At 59.0% G+C, this 20,162-nt stretch overlaps 3 protein-coding genes across 4 annotated transcripts; 1 reads left to right on the forward strand and 2 right to left on the reverse strand.

Moving 5' to 3' along the window:
• Positions 1-426: 426 nt before the first annotated feature.
• Positions 427-3,989, reverse strand: RAB7B (RAB7B, member RAS oncogene family). Of its 2 annotated transcripts, none has more exons than XM_032203242.1 (6): positions 3,866-3,989; positions 2,694-2,755; positions 2,165-2,291; positions 1,859-2,017; positions 1,648-1,773; positions 427-1,149 (listed from the first exon to the last, which is right to left on the reverse strand). In XM_032203242.1, the coding sequence occupies exons 1-6, from the start codon at positions 3,875-3,877 to the stop codon at positions 1,069-1,071; spliced, it is 567 nt and encodes a 188-aa protein (XP_032059133.1). In that variant the 5' UTR covers positions 3,878-3,989; the 3' UTR covers positions 427-1,068. The 2 variants fall into 2 exon arrangements, with proteins under 2 accessions (XP_032059133.1, XP_032059132.1); XM_032203241.1 differs by having other exon boundaries at positions 1,859-2,074.
• A 3,615-nt stretch (positions 3,990-7,604) lies between these two features.
• On the reverse strand, positions 7,605-10,391 carry CTSE (cathepsin E). The gene is made up of 7 exons (XM_032203256.1): positions 10,274-10,391; positions 9,252-9,370; positions 8,960-9,159; positions 8,604-8,726; positions 8,365-8,506; positions 7,898-7,996; positions 7,605-7,786 (listed from the first exon to the last, which is right to left on the reverse strand). The coding sequence occupies exons 1-7, from the start codon at positions 10,389-10,391 to the stop codon at positions 7,622-7,624; spliced, it is 966 nt and encodes a 321-aa protein (XP_032059147.1). The 3' UTR covers positions 7,605-7,621.
• Positions 10,392-11,728: 1,337 nt separating this feature from the next.
• RHEX (regulator of hemoglobinization and erythroid cell expansion) lies at positions 11,729-18,814 on the forward strand. The gene is made up of 6 exons (XM_032202991.1): positions 11,729-11,801; positions 16,245-16,299; positions 16,921-17,009; positions 17,769-17,876; positions 18,237-18,322; positions 18,608-18,814. Exons 1-6 carry the CDS (start codon positions 11,729-11,731, stop codon positions 18,812-18,814), a joined length of 618 nt encoding a protein of 205 aa, XP_032058882.1.
• The last annotated feature ends 1,348 nt before the right edge of the window (positions 18,815-20,162 follow it).

A 20,162-nucleotide genomic window follows, 5' to 3' on the forward strand; every position in this document is an offset into this window, starting at 1 on the left:
CTGCTGGGGAAGGTGGCACGGGGAAGGTGGCACGGGGTGGCTGTGGCCACCTGGCCAGCCCCTGCCCCAGCTGTGCCCTGGTGCCGCTGCTCAAAGGTGCTGCACAAAGAGGGTGCTGGGTGCAGCTCCCTGCGGGCTCCCTCTGCTGACAGCAGCCCCAGCACAGGCAGCCCCAGGCACCTTGTCACCTTCTACCCAAAATTTGCACTGGAAAAAAAAAAAACAGCCCCCCAAATTGTCCTTCTCCCAGCTCCTGGTGCAGCGCTTTGCAGCCTCAGAGCTTGCCGGCCCTGCAAGGAGGAGACGACCCCTGGGGCAGCATGAGAGTGGGGCAGAGCACCCAGAGCCCATCCTCATGCTGCCAGAACACAGGACCAATTTGCAACGCATGTATAGAAATACAAAAGTATTTATTATTATTTTCTTTTTTATAAATAAGGAAATACAAAAAGCCTTACAAAATGCTTTACAGAAGATCCTCACCGGTGAGGCGGGAGGAGGAAGGTATTTAAGAGGCTATGTGCATGTGAGCCAGGGTAAACGAGGCACTGAAAGGTAACGGCCACGCTGGCTGACCCCGGGAGGGGACCCGATGGTCTCAGACTTGTGCCGTGGCCACCGGCCCCATTCCTCACCCTGTGCACACCGTGAGCAGGATGCAGGGGCTGCACACAGGGAGAGCTGTGGTCCCCCCATGGCAGAGGTGATGCTCTCAGTAACGTCCCAGGAGCACCCCCCAGCTCCCAGCACCGTCACCGCAAGGGGACCTCCTGCTCGGGTGCCAGGCGGCCGCGGGTGGCAGGGGACGGAGGTCTCCAGGGGCCACCTCGACTCAGCAGCCGCAGACCTGGGACAGCAGCTCCGGAGACGTGGCTGGCAGCAGGACCTGGGGCACACTGGAAGTGTCCCGTGCCCTGTCCTGCAGAGCCCCGCGGATGGCTGGTGTGCTCAGGGGGCACGGATCCCCCAGGCAGGCTCCATCCACGGTCACTGCTCCCCACAGTGTGCGGGGGGCTCAGCCATGCGTGCGGGCGCAGGAGACCTTGGAGCACAGCTCCACTGCAGGGCTCAGCAGCATCTCGCCTTGGGCTTGTCATCAGGAGTGAGTTTGATGGAGTCGGTTAAATAACTCTCAAAAATCCCTTTATACTGGGAAAGAAAAATAAAAAAAGAGGAGAGAAGGGATGAGTGGAGCTGGCTTGGGGTCACCCCGAGCACAGGTGGGGTAACGGGACCAAAGGAGTGGGCAGCGCAGGTTTGTTCCGCTTGGTGCTGAAGGCTCAGACCCAGGGCAGGGCCACCCCAATCAGCCAGCAGCGAGGCCACCCGCCCCGTCTGGCGTGGGGACACGAAGGTCCCCGTGGGACGGCCGCTAGAGGACAGTGCTGGCATGCTGTGCGGCACCGCACGCCCCGCTCTGTCCTGACAACCCACAACCTTTGCTCCTTTCGGAGTGGCTTTACATCTATTTTAGAAAATCGCCCCCAATGCATTTGTGATCCTGGGGCTATCCTACACCTTATAAATAGATCTCTGCATTAGAGGACGGGCTGTGAGGGTCAGCTGGAGCTGTTTGGCCGGCTGGGCCCTGCTGCCACCCACATCCCTGCAGGACGCGCACCCCCAGTGGAGTGGGGCGATGCTCACCGTGGTTAAGGCTTGCTTGGCGAGGGTCTCGAAAGCTTGTGCGACGTTGATGTTGTTCTTGGCGCTGACCTCGAAATAAGGGATGTCTTTTTCCTTGCACCAGGCTGAGGCAAGCTCCTTGGATACCTGGGAAGGATGGAGACACGTCAGAGCCGTGATGGGGGCACTGCGGTGTCCCCCTCCTCGCGCTGTGCTCTCCTCTCCACCTTACCTGCCGGTCGCAGAGGTCTATTTTATTCCCCAGCACGACCATGGGGAAGTCGTGGTCCCTCGGGATCACCTTCTCCAGGAAGTCAGCTCTCCAGTTGTCCAGGGACTCAAAGGACTCCCTGTCCGTCACGTCGAAGGCCAGGACGCAGCCATCAGAGCCCTTGTAGAAGGTCGACACCATGGACCGGAATCGCTCCTGTCCCCCCGTGTCCCAGATCTGGGGCAGAGAAGGGCATGGGTACTCCAGCGGGTATCAGGGGACCCCGGGAGGTACAGGCAGGGCTACCAGGGCAGCAGGGCACCTCACCTGCATTTTCAGGGGGGTGTTGTCCACCGCGATCACCTTGGTCAGGATGCTGGCGCCCAGCGTGGTGCGGTAGTCCTCATAGAAGGTCTTGTGCACGTACTGGTGCAGCAGGGAGGTTTTGCCCACGCTGGGGGGACAGAAGGGACAAGGGTGAAGGTTTTGCACGCTAAAGCCAGGCTCGAGGAGTTGGTGGCTACCAGCATGGGGCCTGTGCACCCAGGGGATCCCGGGCTGGGGCATGCAGGGGGCTTCCTCCCAGCACCTGCCACAAAGGGATGGGGACCTGGGCACTGCCAGATGCAGGGTGAGTAGGGGGGGGGGTCCACGTATGTTGAGCCCCCTCTGCTTCTCTCCGTCCCTTCCTGAGGCTTTCAGCTCCCTGCAGCCCAAGGGCTGAGGGTTAGGGTTAGGATCCTGCAGGTCCCGCTGGCCACTGGGCAGCGTGGGGCCGGGCACGTGGAGTTCAGGAGGATTTTACATCATTTAAAAGCACAGAGGGACTCAGCAGCCCCAGGGGCCAGCTCCTTACCCCAGAGCTCCTATGATAATTATCTTCAGATCCACCTTCTTGCTGGCATCCATGGACGGGCCCTGCGGGACGAGAGGGGTCACCGTGGAGCAGCCCCGAGGGGCTGCGGGGATGGGAGCCCGGCGAGCCCCAGTGAGGTTTGGGAGCAGCCTCTGGTCCCTGCACCCCCCAGCACCTCCCTGTGCGACCCAAACCATGTCAGGGGGCTGTGCTCATGGCCCCAGCAGTTCTGGGCACAGAACTCCCCCCCGGTGCCAGCCTGGTCCACGTCACCAGCCGGGGACTGGCTCCCCGGGAGCTGCAGCACGCCTGGACACGCTGCGGCACGGCACGAGCTCATTTCCATGGGAAGCTGCCCTGGGAAACTTCCCCGGCTCTGCTGCCTCCCTCTGAAGGGCAGCCCCTCCCCAGAAACCTGACAAATTGGGGGGAAGCAGTCCTGGGGAGAATTATTAAGGGAAACTGTGTCCATAAATCCTTGGGTGGGTGCCCCAAGCATTTCAGGAGCACCCCAAGAGACCCCCTGCCTGCCCTGGGGGTCCGGCTGCTGAGGAGCCTGGAGGGGGGGGATAAGGGTCCACAGCGAGGGTCCTGGCTAACAAACGCTGCCCAAGGCAAAGCCCATGCCAGGGGTTTGTGCCCTTTGCTGCTCCCTCAGTATCCACGGGAAGGGCCCGAACCAGGCGCTGGGGCTTTGCTTTTGATTTCTGCACGTTTCCACCCAGGCAGGGAGCATGGCTCCATGCGCACCAGCTCCTGTGCCCCCCCCAGCCCCCCAGCACCCCCTCCCTGGGGGGGGGCAATGCCCACTGCAGCCCCCCGCAGCCCCATCTGCACAGCGGCACCAGGCCCTGCCCTGCTGGGAAGCAGCTGGAGCCGCTCACCCACCGGCAGCCAAATCTCTGCATTTTTCCCCGATGTGCTGTCGGGCTCTGTGCTGCTCCCCACGCACAGGGTGCGGACGGCACATTGCCCCCCCGGGGGGGGAAACATCACCCAGCCGGACCCCCACTCTCCCACCCACCTTCCAGCACCCCATCCTCATTCTTCGCTGATCCCCGGCACGCACAACCCTCCCGTTTTTAGCCTGCCTTCCCAAGGGCTGGGCTCTCCCATCCTGGCTCTCGGCCCAACGCATTGCTCCTGGGGGGGCGTCGGGGCCACGCACCCACCTGCCGGGGCATCTCCCGCTCGGGTGGCCAAGGTGCTGGGCTCTGCTCCCCGCCACCCAGGCTGGGAAGAGGCGAAAGGAGAGGATCCAGGAAGCGGCGGCAGCCCCGGAGCTGGTTCCTCCTGCCTGCTGGAAGGCGGCTACGGGCCCCCGCGCCGTGACATCAGCACCAAGGGGCCGGGAGCCGCCCGGGAGCTGCGGGGCGGGCACGGTGTTGGCTGCTGCAGCCAGCTCTTGGTCCTTCTGCTGGGTGAGCAGCTCCCTGCAGCATCGCCCCCGGCACGGGAGCCAGCCTAGACTTTGCTCGAACACCGCCGAGAGCAGGAGCTGGGCTGTGCGGAGGGGCTGGGGTGGGTGGGGGTGGGAGAGGGGCAGGGTTTGGAGCAGGAGGGGTTGCAGCCCTGCTCACTGTGCTGTGCCCCTGCAGCCTGCCGGGTGCTTGGGGGCTCTCAGCCAGCGCCCAAGGGTGCTGCTGCCACCCCACTCATACCCCAAAAAAAGGGGATAGCAGCAGGGACCCAAACTGGTGTCAGCCCCTGGAGCAGGATGTGTGTGCAAGTCACAGACAAAATTTTGGGGCTCCTTGCTCAGTCAGAGCTGCCACTGAGGGAGCATCCAAGCATCTCTGCGAGCACTGTGACATCTCCCCACGAGCACCATGCTGGTGGCAGCATGGGATGTGTCTTACGGGGACACCATGAGAAACCCCACTGTGCCCTGCTCGGCTGCCGGGAGGGATGCAGGCGTGCAAGGGCAGGTCCCGAGCACTTGCCAAGTGTGCAACAGGATTCAGGGCTCCTCCACCCTGCTGCTGAACCCTCCTGGCTCCCTCACCACGAACAGCAGCCACCGGCTCCTGCATTTCTGCTGCCTGACCTCATGTTTTGGCTCTGTTTGCTGGCTGTCTCATGTGGTCGGGGCAAATTCGGGAGGTGTCTCCTGGTCGGGGCTCTGCAGTGATTCATGCTCAGCAGGGCAGGAGCTTCCCACGCGCAGCCTCGCAGGGTCTCTGTCAGGGGACAGCCCCTAACCCGCTGTCCCCTCTAGCTGCGGGTGCTGCAGATGTCCCTTATGGGATCTACGAGAAGATCGCTGTGCTCAGCAGGACAAGTCCTCCTCCTCCTCCCCAGGTGTAAGTCTGGGACCTGTCTGGCCAGAAACTCTGCTTTTCCCCCGTGGGGTAGGCACGGAGAGGAGCGAGGAGGAGCTGGGAGAAGCAGCTGAGCCAGCCTGTGGGCACTTCTCACCGCTGGTGGATAAAAGCCCGATGTTCCCCTAGAGCAGCTCTCTCCCACCTTCTCCTAATCCCCATTTTCAGTCTCATTGTGCTGCTTCACCTTTTCCCTAGCAGCAGGACCTGCAGCAGCCTTACCCCAGATCCCCCCGTGCTCCCCTCGCCACGTGCCCACCCAGCCCAGGATGGGGGACGCTCCCCCTTTGGATGATCCGAGCCCTCTGTGCTGCTGGCGATGGGTTTGTGGCCCCAGCCAATGCCCCCTCCACTTCTGCTTTCGGGCAGGAGGGGCAAAACCGATTGGGGGGCCCAGCCCAGACTCGGTGGCTGCAGCTTTTGTTTGGTTTCCCATTAAAAAGGGATTTTCCCCAGCTCCTGCTCTCACCACCGCTCCCCAGAGCGCAGCAGGCCCCAGAGCAGAGGCGGTAGCGAACGCCCCAGCAGCTTCCCCGGCTGCTCGGGGGCTCCTGCAGCCCCAGCTGCAGCCCTTTCCTGCTTGCTTCACCCACGGTCAGCAATTCTGAGGGAAAAGTGTGGTTTGTGTGCCCTGTGACGAGGAGGAAGGGCTTGCAGCTAGGAAACGATGAGGCACGGGCCGGGGACTGCTGTGTTCAAAGGGCGCGTGTGGGCAAGGAGAGGACAGGTCATCTGCTGCTGCCAGCAGAGCGTGGTGAGAGTGAGGGAAGGGGAAGAAACAAGAGGCACCCAAGTGACTGAGCTGTTCACTGGGGGCTGTGCAGCCACCCCTGCTCTCCAGGGACAGCCCGGGTGCTCCCTACCAGCACGATCAGTCTTTGCTGGGGCAACATCCCCCGAGCATCAGCCGTGCGGGGCTGGGGAGGACCCATGTCCACCTCCCTCGTCTGCCCTCCCCAAAACCCACCGAGAAGACGTTGGATCCTCTGGGATCCCAAGAGCAAATGGCACCAGGTCCTCCTGATGGAGCCCTGCCTGGGCCACCTTCCAGCCAACATCTGGGGACACGGGGCAGTCCCTCGTGGTGCTGGGGGACACGGAGGCTCCCCCGCTGCCTACGGCTGTGCAGACGGGCAGGTATCCGCTGGTGCTCGGCACAGCTCGGTGTGCCAAGAGTTAAAGCTGTTGGGACCTGCAGGAGGAGAGGAGACCTTTGTCCAGCTGCCCCTGCACCTTATCTGCACGGCACCTGCTTAAAGCACAGCTAAAGGTGAAGTCAATACAGGAAACGGTTACAGAAACCGTGCGCTGGTCAGTGGCACAATCAATGGTTCTGAGCAAGGCAGGTATTTCCTTTAACGACAAGCCTCAGCCACAATGTTTACAGCCGGGCCTGAGTTTTGCAGCACTTTCAGAGCCAGCCCCGAGCTCTGCTCTGCTCCAGGAGCGCTGCAGGGGGACCCCGGGCGCCTCGGCCCCGCTCTGAGCTCAGCCTCTGCCTCTGCGAGGAAAACTTAGAGTGAAGGCGTGGATAAAAATAACCCCTCGCCTCGCCTTGCTTCCCTTTCTCACTGCCTTCCATGCGTGCCTCGGGATGCATCATGCATGAGCCATCGTGGCTCACGCATCCACCACGGCTCTTGCACCATCAGCAAGTCACATGCGCCGCGGTGACTCCCTGGGAGGGAGCAGCCCCTATAGCCCCCAGCAGCCCCCCACAGCCCCCTGCAGCCCCCAGCCCATGCTGCCAGCTGCACGGACCCAGCAGTTTTTCTGCCTGCTCTCGCTTCTGCGCTCGCAAACCACGTGCCTTTGTGAGCACCCCGGGGGACCGAAGGAAAATTCAGTGGAAATCACCTGTTGTTCAGGGAGTTCTGCGGCACAGAAAGAGCCCCAGGGTCTCTTCAGGCTCATAATTATCTCCTTGTTCATTGGCATGGGCTCAGCCTGCTGAAGCCAGGCATTTTCTCTGTGAACTCTCTGCACCCATCCGGCTACTCCCCCAGCCCCTGCCCTGCCTGCAGCCATGGGCTGTACAGGGCTACCTCCGGGGGCTTTCTGCTCTGCCTGGGCAAATTTCCCACTTCTGCCCCTGCAGAACTCCCAGCTACAGACCACAAAGGTGGGTCTTCCAGATCAAAGGCTTGTGGAGGGACAGCAGCACCTCCTGCACCACCAAGGATCCCTCAGCAGCCGGTGCCCTGAGCCTGCAGCTCTCCAGGGAGGAGGGCAGGGGCTGGGGGGGCTCAGCACCCCTGTGCATGGGGCTGGCACCAGCACCGCTGGCTGGGGCCTGCAGGATTGCTGCTGCACGACTTGCACCTCGAGAACAGTGGGGTTTGTTTCATTCAAGCATTTATTGACCCATGTTTAAAAAAGGAGAATCCGCAAGCAGATTTCGCAGAGCTGCTCAGGACGTCTTTATACTCGCCATCAAACCGCTCCCTGGCACGGACCGTACCTTTGAGTGCCCTTCAGCCAAGGCCCCGGGGTGTCTCCATGCCCCTAGGGCCCCGGGTGCGTGCTCCCTGCCTGGCCCGAGGCCGTGGCCGTGGCCTCAGCCCAGTGGTGGCACTGCTTTGCTCCCACCCCAAGGGACGCGCGGCCCTAAGGGGCGGCGGGCGCCAAGCCCACCCGGTTATTGCCACGGTCGAAGACGGAGTAAAACTGTCGGATGAAAACGTCGCCCAAAACCCAGAGGGGGCCGGCAGGAGGGGCGACGTCCATGCCCTGGAAGCCACTGGTGCAGAAGGCCATGCCGTCGCTGGTCTCCTGTGGGGAGGAGAAGCTGCAGAGCTGAGGCCGGCCCCGAGCCCACCCGATTTGGGGCAGGAATGGGGATTTCTGATCTGGTGGGAGCTGGGGGTGGGCCTGGGGACGTACCATGAGGGTGTAGGCTTGGGAGGTGAGCGTGTAGGGGAGCCCGTTGATGGTGAAGGTCACGTCGGGCATCACGTTCAGGTTGCTGCACTCCACGGCATACTGCCAAGTGGCGGGGGCGGCTCTGACCCCACGGCAGGGACAGACGCTGCCCCCGAGCCCCGCCACAGCGAGCTGCTGGCGCTGGAAGCCGGCAGCATCACATGTCCCCTCCCCAGCAGCCGGTACCCTGATGTTATCGTGGGGAACGCATTGCTCTTGGCAGCAGCAGCAGCGAGCGCTGGGAGCTCTGCGGGAACTGCTGGCACCTCCTCGGGGCTGTCCCAGCCCCACGGCCCCACACAAGCAGCGCCACCTTCCAGGGGTCCCTTGAACTATTTCACCCATGGATGCTCCTCAGCGGGGGTTTCTCACAGAGGGACAGCCATTCCCTGGGCTTTTCCCCCTGCCCGTCCCCCCCTCGCCCTCACCTCTCCATCCACAGGCATGGCTCCGATGTATTTCTGCAGCTCCTTTATGTCCTTGGTAGGGCCAGTGAGGAGCGACGTCCCGGTGTCCACGATGGCCTGGCAGCTGTCCTTGCAGAACGCCACGGTGCCACCCACCTGCACGCTGCAGCAGGAGGCAGGAGGGGTGAGGAGCTCCGTGCAGGACCCGTGCCCTGCCCCAGCAGCCTGTCCAAGCCCTCCTGGCCCCCGGCCCCACTCACTTGTCCAGCTGGATCTGCCAGTAGCCCTGCTGTGTGACTGGCACCCAGTTCAGGGTCCCCGTGAAGCGAGAGGGATCAAAGCCCCCGAAGAGCAGCTCTCCGCCCAGGGAGGAGTCCGGGTTCCTGGGGGCAGGAGGGGACGTGAGGGATTTCTTCCCTTTCACTTCCCACATCGCATTTTATACTGATGGATTTATGCCCGCTTGCTTCCCACAAATGCTCAGGGGCATTAGCTTTGCTCCTGTAAGGTTTGAGCTCTGCAGCATGCTTAAGAAACCCTCCTTGCTAGCTCAGTGTAACGTCCTTATCAGCCCCTCGAGCCACAGCCATGCCCCGCAGCAGCGCCGTGCCCTTACGAGCTCATGTAGACCGAGAACATGGGCAGCTCCACCAGGTTTTGGGCCATCATGTTGTCGAAGACGGGGGTGACCCCATCCACGGCCAGGGCCGGGTAGGCCAGCCCCAGGATCCCATCAAATTCAGCGTCCAGGAAGGTTTTGCCCGGCTCGCTGACGCTCTCTGCGAACTGCTGGTTCGTCACGGTCAGGCCCTCCACCTGCGGGAAGGACGAGGCTCGCTGCCGGCTCCCCGGCCCCAGGGGAGTCCCGGGCAAATTACCCGGAGCGGGAGAAACTGAGCGTGACTCACGGTGACTTGGTCAGACCCGATGACCCCCGTCAAGCTGCCGGTCCCGTACTGGATGGAGAAGGGGATGCCCACGGGCTGGTACGTGCTGGAGCGCGACGGCTGGAACCTGGTGTGCTCGGCTGGGGGAGGACGGGGCCGTGAGCAGCAGCGCCGTGCCACAGCCCCGGGGCAAACCCCAACGCCTGCTCCTTGGGGGCTGCCGCAGGAGAGAGCGGCTCACGAGGAACGTGGACGTGCTGGGGTTGTTTTGGGGAGGGATAAGGGCAAGCTGCCCGAATGGGGGGAGGTTTGCCAAGGATTAACTCGTGCGATGTTGTTGTGAGACCCGATGATCACCACTCCCGTTCCCACCCCACAGGCAGCAGCGATTCTCCCAGCCCATCACCGCGGGCACTGCTGTTCCTGGCTTTTTTTTCCCTGACCCCCGTTGGGCTGTGCTGGGAGCAGGGCACGGAGAAGGGCCGGCTCCGGGACGTGCCCCATGCCGTGTGCCCCAGCTGGGCTCAGCTCCTCGCTGGCAGCCTGAACAAGCGCGGTGCTTGTCACCCGCCCGACCCCCGGGCAGCCAGCCCGGAGCCGTGCCGTGGCCTCTGTGCCCGCCTTGTTCCTGCAGCCAGCTCCTTGCTGACCGCCTACATTATGCGCTATAATCGCCTTGTTTGCTTAAAGGCTCTCCCACAAGAAAGGCCTAAAGAGCACGGCCGATATCTCCCGCGGGCTGATGGTACCGGGTCCTGGTGGTGTGATCGCCGCCTGCGCTGGCGAGCAAACAAACCCACGCTGCTCCTGTCCCTGCTGCCTCTCCCCTCCGGCTGCAGCTCCAAACCAAACACAAATGCAGCACCTCTTTTATCCGAGAGAGCCCGGGGGGGGCTCAGCCCAGCTGGGGGCTTCAGGCTGGGCAGGGAGGTGGCCCCGGTGGTGGTCCCTGTGCCCTTGGTGCTGGCCGGACACCGTGGCCAACCTGGAGGGGACACCCGGGGTCCCACCACCACTGGCTGTTTTGGGGAGCCCCTACTCACTGCAGGCTTTGCTGGTGCAGTAGATGGACGGCACCCAGAGGTTGGAGGAGCCTGTGTCGAAAACCACCGTGAAGTTCTGGGGAGGGGTCCCGATGGAAATCTGCCCGAAGTACTCCATCTAGCAAAGGCAGAGCAAAGACTGAAGGCGGCTGTCGGTGCTGCAGGAGGTCCTGGCAGAGGGGGGCTGTGCCAGGATGCGTGCACAGCACGGATTGGGTTCATGTGTGGGATGGCTGGCACCAGGGCAGCGTTTATCTGCCACAGCTGCATCACGCCAGGTGAAATAAGGGAGGCAAATATTTTAGGAACTACAAGGCAAGCCGAGAACAAAGGCAGGACAGCGGGTGTGGGCGTGAGCCTCTTCCTGCGGGGTCGGGCAGCAGGGCCAGGCCCTGAGGGGACCCTCACCATGGGGATGCAAACAGCAGCCGGGGCTCTGGGGGCAGAAACCTCGCTCTGCTGGGGAGTGGGAAGAGTCTGGGGGACCCCCTGTGCCCCTTCCCATGGGTCCCCTATGGTGAGGCCTTCTCAGACGTGTGCCACGTGTGTTAACCTGGGAGGGAACCTGGTCTCCCCAGCCTTGGACACAGAGCAGGCAGGGAGTGGGTTGGCTGTGATGAATGTGCTCCCTTGCCTGTGCTCAGCATCGCGGCTGCGGGAGCAAAGGCCCGACCAGGAGCAGGCAGGCACCAGCCCTGGCACGCTGGTGCAGTCCCCAGGCTTGCTCTGATAACAGGCGTGGGCTTTACAGGAAGAATTTGGGTGGTCGGGATGCTTCGGGCAGCACAAGGTGCCTTGGGTGTTGGCGGGGCAGCCCTCGGTGTCGCCACCGGCACCGCACTTACGTCCAGGTAGTTGATGAGGGGCTCGCTGGCCGCCGTGAAGGCAGAGCAGTCCTCGCTGTACTGCACCATGTCGAGCTTGTGGGCTTTCCAGAACTGGGAGAGCTGCCCACGGTCCCGCAGCGTCTTCCGCAGCGAGCGGTGCCGCGTCAGGGTCACCCTGGGGGAGCGAGGTCCTCGTCACTGGGGATGTCCCTTTGGGTATGGGGCTGGCTGCGGGCTGCTGATGCCTTGCAGCCCCCAAATCCACCCCGAGCATCCCAGTGCCATCAGGACGCAGGTCCCCAGCTGCTTCCCTGCCTCCCCCGTGGCAGAGGGGGAGCAGAGCGCGGTTAATTCACGCTGGCGTTTGCTGCTTTGGCTCCTCGTGCTGCCCCCCAACCATGCCCACCCCCTGCAGCCCTCCTGGGGGTCACCCCAGCGATGGAGGTGCCCCCAAAGAGCTCCTGGTGCCTGAAGGAGGGTGGCTCAGCCCTACCTGTGAGCCCTTGCCCCGCTCATTGATGGTGTTGAAGCCCCTCTGTGAACACCCCAGCGCCCTGGGGTCCCCCCTTACCTCTTCAAGCCACTGCCCAGGGCGAGGCAGAGCGCAGCGAGGAAGAAGAGGCGCTTCATGGCGGCGGCGCTGGCCTCGGTGGGGCTCTGCGGGTGCGGGCTGCGCAGCGGCGTGGCTCTTATACCAACAGGTACACCCTCGCCCCGCGGTATCAGCGATAACACCCCTCTCAATGTCAACACCGGGCTTTTGCTTTAGAAATGAATCACTGGGCACGTTCCGGTCAAGGCAGAGGGAGCGTGCTGGGCGCCAGTTTGTTTTGGAGGGCGAGGGGCTGGTGGCGGCCCACGGGGCTGCAGGACACCCCGGGTGATGGGGTGGCCAAGGGGGACGGAGGGAACCCCACTGGGACCCCACGGGGAAAATGAGAGGTTTTTTCTCCCCATCCCAAATCCCCACCTGGGTGAGGATTGGAGCTGCATCGGGACCAGCGGTGGTGCAGGAACCCGGCCCGAGGGCTGCAGGAAAGGGATGTGCTGGTGGCACCCGGCAGCTGCTGAACTAGCCTTAAAAGGCAAAGAGCTAATTAGCCTTGATGAACTGCTCAGGAATCTGCGCCTTTGCTGTTCACACAGAGTCGGTGTCACCAAAGCACGGCCCTTGGAAGGAGCTGCTCTGTTAGAGACAGTTACATGTTGCCTGACCGCCCCTAATGGGCTCTTCCTCCATGGCTGCTTTCTGTTTAACACCACAGAGCCGTCTCATTAAGCCTCTGCGGATGCAAATAAAGAAGGCTAATGAACAAACAGAGCCTTCAGATACCAGGGAGGCGAGCGGGGGAGGCGAGGACTTTCTTGGTGCTGCAATCTCCCCGGCAGGCAGCTGGAGACTGCTGCTGATGCTTTGTGCTCCTCGGGGAGGTTTGTGGCACGGCAATAATGATGATGGATGCCGCAAGGAGAGGTGCCTTACTCAGTGAGTAGTGTTCGTGCAATTAACACTGCTCCTGCCCTTAATCAGTTTTCCATTCATCCTGGTTATTCCACCTTATTTAATTGATGTCCTTGCCCTGGGAAAGTGACTGGCACTGGGGGGTCCATCTGCCTGGTGTGGCCACCTGAAATGCCCAGCACGCTGTCTAATGGGGTGAAAAAAAAAAAAACAAACAAAAGAGCTGAATCGCTGTCTCCCCTTCCTGGGGTCTCACCCTGCTCCTGCTGTGGGTATCCCAGAGCCGCAGTTGGGCTCCTCCACCCCGAGGCCTCGCAGGGAGCTTGTGCTTAAAACATCCCCTTAGAAGCATGCGGGGGCAGAGTTCATGGGCAATGGGGCTGTTTTCCCTTGCACCAGGCTGGATTTCCAAGTCACGAGCAAATTTCCTGTGTCCCTACACCCAGACTCGTCGTTGCAGTGTTTGTACCAAGTAGCTTCCACACAAAGTTATTTTCCCTTTCACGCTCGAGGTACAGTTTAAAGCACCGGCCTCCCTTCGGCTAATAATATATTCATAAAAGGGGATTAAAAAACCTTCCCAAAAGGAAAACAATTGTACCAAATGCCAGATCAGCTGAAAGCCATCTGCAGCTGAGGCGAGACAGCAGCAATTTGATTGCTACAGACACGGCTTATAAAGTGAAAATCCCGCAATAAAATCTAGCCCGAAGGGTCATCGGGTTTCCAAGATAAGTGTGGGTAGGAGCTGTAGTACAGACACGCTGAATACTTCAAGTGAAATAGTTTATTTACTGGAAAAGATCCCCAGCTGGATCAAAATAATCTGCAAACTCAGGACAGTAGATTCAGTATTAAAATACGAAAATGAAAGAAATAAAGAGGCCAAACCTTTTGGTTAGAAATGTTTGAAGTTAAACCCAGCTATTTCTACTTTTATTTAGCTCTTTTAAAGCCACGCTCTTCACGTTAAAAGATCTATTTCAAATTGAAGATAATGTATTATTTTTTTCTTTCTTTTGGAAGTCAGAGAAAGACTCTGCCATATTTGTGGGCAAAAAGGCCTGGCTTCGTATGTGCTTCCAGGGCTTTCTCTGCCCAGCTGTCCCCATGGACTGGGAGCCCATGGGTGCTCCCATGGGATGAGGGATGAGGCTGGGACTTCTGGATCGTGTTGGCAGAAAAACAGCAGAGCAAGAGCTTGTATTTGGTAGAAATGGAATGAAATGTAGCTGCTGGCTACGGGAGCACCCCTGGTCTCATGAGAAATATCTGGCCCTATAGTCCTACAGTGGCAGAGGCTCTCACAAAAAGCCCTGTAGCCCATCCAGCTTTACGTGCTCGCCTTCAGAGAGGTCACAAATAATCTGTGCGCCTTAGGTGGAAAACATGATTCCCATCAGCTCAGCGCATGGCATTTTACTCATTTTAAGAAAACTGCTCTTAGTCTAAAAATAGGTTATCTGCATTCTTTTTTTATATTTCCTTTAGCTTAGCCGCTTCCACTATTAGCTGCGACTGATTCAAATCTCACCCAAACATCATTTGCTGAAAAGCCTTTTTTCTCTGATTATCAAATACATCTTCTACCTGTTTATCTGCCTGTGTATCAAAGAGCACTTGAAAGGGTGAAATGCTGTAATAGCAGACTCTCTAAAAAAAAATAAAAACAAGCAAACTTCAGTTAAGTATTTACCCACGGCAGCAGCATCTGTGGATGGAGCAGCAGCCCAATGGCTGGTGGGGTGAATCCCAATGGTGCCAGGCAGCCCAGGGCACCCGGTGATTCCTGAGAGCCCATCTCATCCTCCACGTCCTTGTTTGTAGAAAGTCAGGGGGCTCACAGATATTTCTGGAGCCACCCTCCATCCCCTCCTGCCATCTCCTTACAGACCAACATTGGCTCCTTGCGTTGGTGCTGCCAGAAATGCATGGCCCTTACCTTCAGTTCCTCTTTTCCTCCAGCAAATCCCTTCCTCCATTCCCCTTTTCACACCCCAGCAGGCACAAAACCACAGCAGGCATTGGGCCCCATGTCCCTTCTGATTTAAAATGTTTTGCCCCATAGAAGGCTGTGAGGTGGGAGCACACGGAGAGCTTTTTGTGCCAGCTGCACAGCTGGGGGCTGAGTCCCTCTGGGGACCAGGGCATCACCAGCTCAGGGGCTGCAGCATCCCAAGTCCGGGGGCAGAGGGGGCTGCCCAACAGCAGAGAAACACCCCAAAATATTTAAATGAGCCTGATCACATGTGGGAAGCGTCATGGAACCCAGTGTGGGCTCCTTTCTGCAATCACCATTAGGGGTAAAGCAAGACCGCATCCGGCGCCTGAGCCAGTGAGAGCTTCTGCACGGCGCTGCTCGCGGCTGGGAGACCCTGGCCAAAAATGCTCCCAAAACGTCCCTGAGGTCTGCTCCATCCAGGGCTGTGGAGAACGAAGGTGAGGATGGCTTTTCTCGAGGTAAAACACCGACGGGCATTGGGTGCCCCGGGCTCCTGCAGGTGGTGCTGGGGGAAGCGAAGAGCTCGCGGGGCTGGGCTCAGTGTGGTGGTGCCCCAGCGCTACCTGCCCAAGCTTCAGTGTTAAACCCAGGCACCAAGGCCCATCTTCAATGGGTTTGAAGTCATCTGAGGCATTCCCATGAGTTCATCTTACCTTTAGGTTGAGCTTAGATGTCTTGAATTCACTACTCAGTCATCAGCCGAGTACGAGCGCTCTAAGAGCTTTGATTGCAATAGGGCATCTTAATTAAGATAGGGTTAAAATCCCGGGGGCTGGCAGGAGGGAGGCTCACAGCCACCTGATACACCAAAAAAGTACATGTGCTGCCAGCGGCTCACTAGCTGTTATCTTCAAACTAGGTATTTCAGTGCACATGTGTGTGTGTAATCTCCTCCATCTCACTGTACCCCATCGCAGCAAAGACGCTGCCTGCGACTGGTATTTGGATTTGGGTCCTGTTTTGCAATTTCCTTTTGAACAGCTCGCTTTTCAGATTGTTATCTGCTGCTGCAGCATCTCCTGCACCACAGTAGGAAATGAACCACTCAAAAATGATAGCTGCTCGAGGAGGATATTTGAGGACAGATCAGTTCAATAAGGGAGGGGGAAAAATCCAGCAAGAAATGGACTTCTAGCTTGGCGGTTGCCAAAGTGGTTGGTAAGTGGAATTTCACAGGGGGCTGGTGAGGCTTTCAGAAAAGTTTCTGATGCGTTACTCTTAGAAATATATCTTAAGGGAAAGCAGAATCTGGTCTGTAGGGTGGACAGTGCCTTTGCTTGAGCAATCGATCTATCAGTCTGTCAATCCTATCATTAAGGCTAATCTGCTGCAAGAGCCAGCACCAAACTCGCGCCTTCTTTCGATTATTTTTTTCCATAGTGGCACATAGTTTTTATTTATTTTTTTACATTATAGTCATCAAATATTTTGGTGGATCAAAAAAATAAAATGAGGAGGAATCACACACACAGCAGCATACTTGTGCAGCGGGAACCCTGGCACATTTATTTTATGTGAGCGCTCTGCGGCGTCAGACCCCTGATTTCAAACAGTGACTCTTATCTCAGCTGGTGGGGAGCAGCGTGGAGCTCCGTGGGGTGATGCGGATTGCAAGGCCTGGATTTGGTGTCTCAGCACCCACCCGGACCCATGGCCCACCTGCCCCTCTCTGTCCCACAGGAACCTCGGGCGCTGCACTGACGGCCGGGACGCCTCGCAGCGGGGATGGCCAATTGTGAGTGGTGAGTACTGAGACAAATGCAGCCTTTTTCAGCCCTGCAGCAAGGTAAATACTCTAGAATTGGAGGATAAGTGCTGCTACAGGGCACCTTTCCGCTAAATTCTCAGCCCTAGCCTGGGTCTGGTCTGTGTGCACAGGAGTGGCCGTGCACACAGAGATGCTTCGGCCATGGGGCTGGCGATGCTGTGCCTGGTTCCTGCCTCTGCTGGGGCAGCTCGGTGCTCTCTGCAGGGCTGTGCCGGGCAGAAATGCAGCCCTGAGGCTCAGCGACAGCTTGCGATTTTGGTTGAGCGCGTGGTGGAAGCCATGTTTGCAGCTTTGGGTCTGCGGAAAGCACCGTGCGTCCCTCCGCGAGATGGGTTTTCAAAGTCCCTTCTCAAGGTGGGCACCCAAAAATGAAGTGCAAGGACCACTGGTCATTTCTGAAAATGAAGCCCCAGCTTTTTGGGCACATTCTCCTTAAAGAAAAAAAAAAAAAAAGCAAACCCAAAAACTGTACCAGCAAACCATGGTCTAAAGCACGCTTTGAAGCCATGTCAGCCAAACTGTTCCTGACAGATTTAAAATAATTCAAATATTCCTTTCATTTAGGCAAAATATTTTTCTCCCATTCAGGTGGGTGCCTGCTGTCACCTCGGCTGTAGCCCTGGTCCTATACGCTCTGCTCTTACTGCTCCTTTACATCATGCTCAGCAGGAAAATAGGTAACTTACTGCCTTGTTGCCTTTACCCCTTGTGTCCCTCTTTTCTCCTTGCAATCCTTCAGCCCAGAAAGTGGAAGGGATTTGCCCAAAGCCTTGACACCCCCTGTTTCTAAACCATGGCCAGGTTGGTGTCCTGGTTCTGGTTCTTGTTCTCACTCCCACCAGACCCCGTGCCTGGCTTTGGCACTGATACGGGGCTGAATCAAGTTAAGGCAGGGCTGAGAAACCGTGCCTGGCTTGTACAGCCCAGAACGCCACGCCATTCCAAAAACATTTTCTTTTATTGCTCTGGTTAGTTATGTGGTGGGAAAACAGCATCAGAATCAATTTGCAAACTCCTAGTCCAGATGGAGCTACGAGTTCCAGCAGGAAAACCTTTCTCACAGAAATGCTGCCCACGTTATGCATAATGTGCGCTCTGCCTGGCCCCGTGGGTCAAACCCATTTTGACCTTGCGTGGGGAGAGTCCTTGATGCAGCGATTTAACTCCAGTCTTCCATCGCAGGAGACCAGGGGAAGCACTCCATCAGCGCAGTAATTGAATTGACAGATATTTGCCCACGCCAATACAAAATAATAATTACAGCCGTGCCAGGGCTCCCGGCGCGCTGGCTTTGCTCCAGGGCAGCCCTGGCTTTGGGAGCAGGGGAGGGGACGGGGAGAGAACTGGAGAGAGAAAACACCCAAAAGGGGACCAGGAACGGGGGGATGCAGCAGACACAGGTCTGGAGCATGGAGCTGAGCATCCCCTCGCCGCAGACAGCCGCTCCTGCAGCAAGGAGGCGAGCAGCCATCCTGCAGCACAGCCCCAGCAGCCGTCGACCTCTTCAGCTGGAGGGGAAGGGGCACAACGACCGGCCTACGCAGGTGAGGGGGGCTGCAGGGTGGCAGGGGGGCGCATCGTGTCCATCCTGAGCTGCCCAGCCCGGCACCTCGGCGTGCTGGTGCGGAGGATGGAGCCAGGAGCATGGGGCAGGCACAGCAGCTGCTCAGAGTTTGGGATATCTCCTGCTGCCTCTGGGTTTTCCCTGCATCATTCCCCAGGGACCCCTGGTCTCGCTGGTGGCACCGCAGGGCAGCGGTGGGAGCCAGCTGTGGGCTGGGGACTGGGCGAGTGCCCCTGATGACTGCAGGAAGCCCAGAGGGGGCAGGAAGGAAGCTTTCTTGCCTCTAACCTGCTGTTGTCTAATTGCTTTTCCTCCCCTTGAACCTCCACTAACCGTGGAGGTGGTGACGTGCCCTGTTCGGACGGGAGCAGCGAGACGTCCTCGGAGACCTCGGAGGAGTCGGAGAGCAGCCCCTCCGGCCCGCAGGTACCCAGCCCCCTGCCACCGCCAGGGCATTTTTGCTCAAAACCACCACAACCACAGAAGGGAGGGTGCCTCACACCATGTCCAGGGGCTCCTGGTCCTGCTCAAGACCCCCCGAGCAGCAAAATGAGGGTGAATGCATTGAAATAACCAACGTGGTGGCTGTCACCTGCCTCGTACAGTGCTCAGAGGGATGTCCCCATGGGCAGGGGGTGTTGGGGCACAGACAGGGCTAAGGCACCTCAGGGGGGTCGGTGCCTGACCCAGGGCTTGTGGCTGCTTCCTCAGGGCCCTCGGTCGCCAGAAAACCTCAATTACACGTCCCTGCTCTTCCCGGGGAAGGGCCACGGGCCGGGCTCCGTCAGGGACTACGAGAACATGAAGCCGGGCGCAGATTACGTCAACGTGGACCCAAAGAAGAAGAAAGTGGATTTCTGGGCCTGCTCCAGCCCTGTTGCCTCCAAATCCATCGAGTACACGGAGGTGAAGCTGTGACTCCTGGGACAACCCCTGGGGGCTGTGGAGGTGCCATCGGGGTCCCACTGCCGCTGCCCCTTGGTACCTGCAACCTCCGGCAGCCGAGCAGCCAGGGATTTCCCTTCCCTGATCAGACCTGGCATGGGCTGAAGCCTACTGGTTTTTATCCCCTGAGATGCTGCAGCCCACCAAGAGATTTGCGTGGTGCTGTACTGTCGGCACCACCGCCCCCCGGGGCTGCGGATGTGGGGCGGTGCGGGGCTGCCCCACACCCTGCTGCAGGGAAATGTTCCCTCCCCAGACCGAGACGTGCTCTGCACTTGTACTTGAAGGCCGGATTTCTCATCTCCTGAAAGCAAATGAATTCCCGCTCCCCCATGGGATGTTGTTCAGGGAGGAAGACGCAGTCATTTCCAAAACATCCACCTGAACTGACTAGCATCTCCTTTGAATCATGCTTCCTTTGCTGATTGCTGTCATAAAATCCTCTAAATACACTTCCTTCACCGGCTTCACCCTTCCTGCCCAAGCACCAATCCCTCCCCCTCCGCTGCACCCCATTTTCCTTCCATGCTGAAAACCTCTCGGAGCCCCCATCCCTTGGAGCTGGGTCTGGGGAGGTTCGGCTGTCGCCTCTCCCAGCTGAAAGCCGTGAGCATCAGTAGAGCTGGCTGGGCTGGGGGTTCCTGGGGGATTTAAATCCCCTCTGTTTGTGGAGTTACGGGTGAGGCCAAAGCCAGCTGGGGGAGCTGCTGGAAAAAATGATTCAAATGCTTTATGACTTTGAAATCTGAAAGTTTTTGCACTATAGCTTACTCTTAATGCCTTATTTTTGTAGATTCAGCCTGTGATGATGGAGGGAGTGATGCATCTTTCTTGCAGGGAATTTGGCACCCTGCCCTCGGGGCACCTCTACATCCCCCAGCAGTGTTGCTGAGCCCCAGAGCGTGGGGGTGCTCTGTGCAGCCTCACTGAGGTTTTGCTTTTAAACAAAATTTTTCGGGGGGACCCACAGCAAGCAGGGAGAGGGGCTGGGGCCATAAGGCTGTGGCTGTTCCCAGCTGCCCCTCTCTGCTCCCAGCACTGCTGGTGTGCTCTGAGGCTGTCCCCGAGCCCTGGGTGGTTTTGGCACTCTGATCCTGGCTGCACAAGACAAAAAAGCAGCAGCAGTGATTTGAGAGCAGCTCTTTAATGAGATGCAGCAGCTTTTTAACAGCACAGAGCAGCCCCACACAGTGGCTGGTGATACAGGAAGGGTGAACCTGATGGGAGGGAGGCAGGATCTGCCTGGGCGAGCTGGAAAAGGGCCAGGGCTCCTCTGAGCAGCTCCTCAGCAGTGTCCGTGCTGCATTTGGGGTGCTTGCAC

This window comes from Aythya fuligula, chromosome 25 (assembly GCF_009819795.1).
Source record: "Aythya fuligula isolate bAytFul2 chromosome 25, bAytFul2.pri, whole genome shotgun sequence".
Lineage (NCBI taxonomy): Eukaryota > Metazoa > Chordata > Aves > Anseriformes > Anatidae > Aythya > Aythya fuligula.

Coding starts and splice junctions, on each gene's coding strand:
- RAB7B (XM_032203241.1), bottom strand. Junction 2,292..2,693: donor ATTATCATAGGAGCTCTGGG/GTAAGGAGCTGG, acceptor CTGTCCCCCCAG/CGTGGGCAAAACCTCCCTGC. Junction 1,774..1,858: donor TAGACCTCTGCGACCGGCAG/GTAAGGTGGAGA, acceptor CATCCTTCCCAG/GTATCCAAGGAGCTTGCCTC.
- CTSE (XM_032203256.1), bottom strand. CDS start 10,391: ATGGAGTACTTCGGGCAGATTTCCATCGGGACCCCTCCCCAGAACTTC. Junction 8,507..8,603: donor TGGCAGATCCAGCTGGACAA/GTGAGTGGGGCC, acceptor CTCCTGCTGCAG/CGTGCAGGTGGGTGGCACCG. Junction 7,787..7,897: donor CCCAAGCCTACACCCTCATG/GTACGTCCCCAG, acceptor TCCTCCCCACAG/GAGACCAGCGACGGCATGGC.
- RHEX (XM_032202991.1), top strand. CDS start 11,729: ATGGCGGCGGCGCTGGCCTCGGTGGGGCTCTGCGGGTGCGGGCTGCGC. Junction 16,300..16,920: donor CGCAGCGGGGATGGCCAATT/GTGAGTGGTGAG, acceptor TCTCCCATTCAG/GTGGGTGCCTGCTGTCACCT. Junction 18,323..18,607: donor GCAGCCCCTCCGGCCCGCAG/GTACCCAGCCCC, acceptor CTGCTTCCTCAG/GGCCCTCGGTCGCCAGAAAA.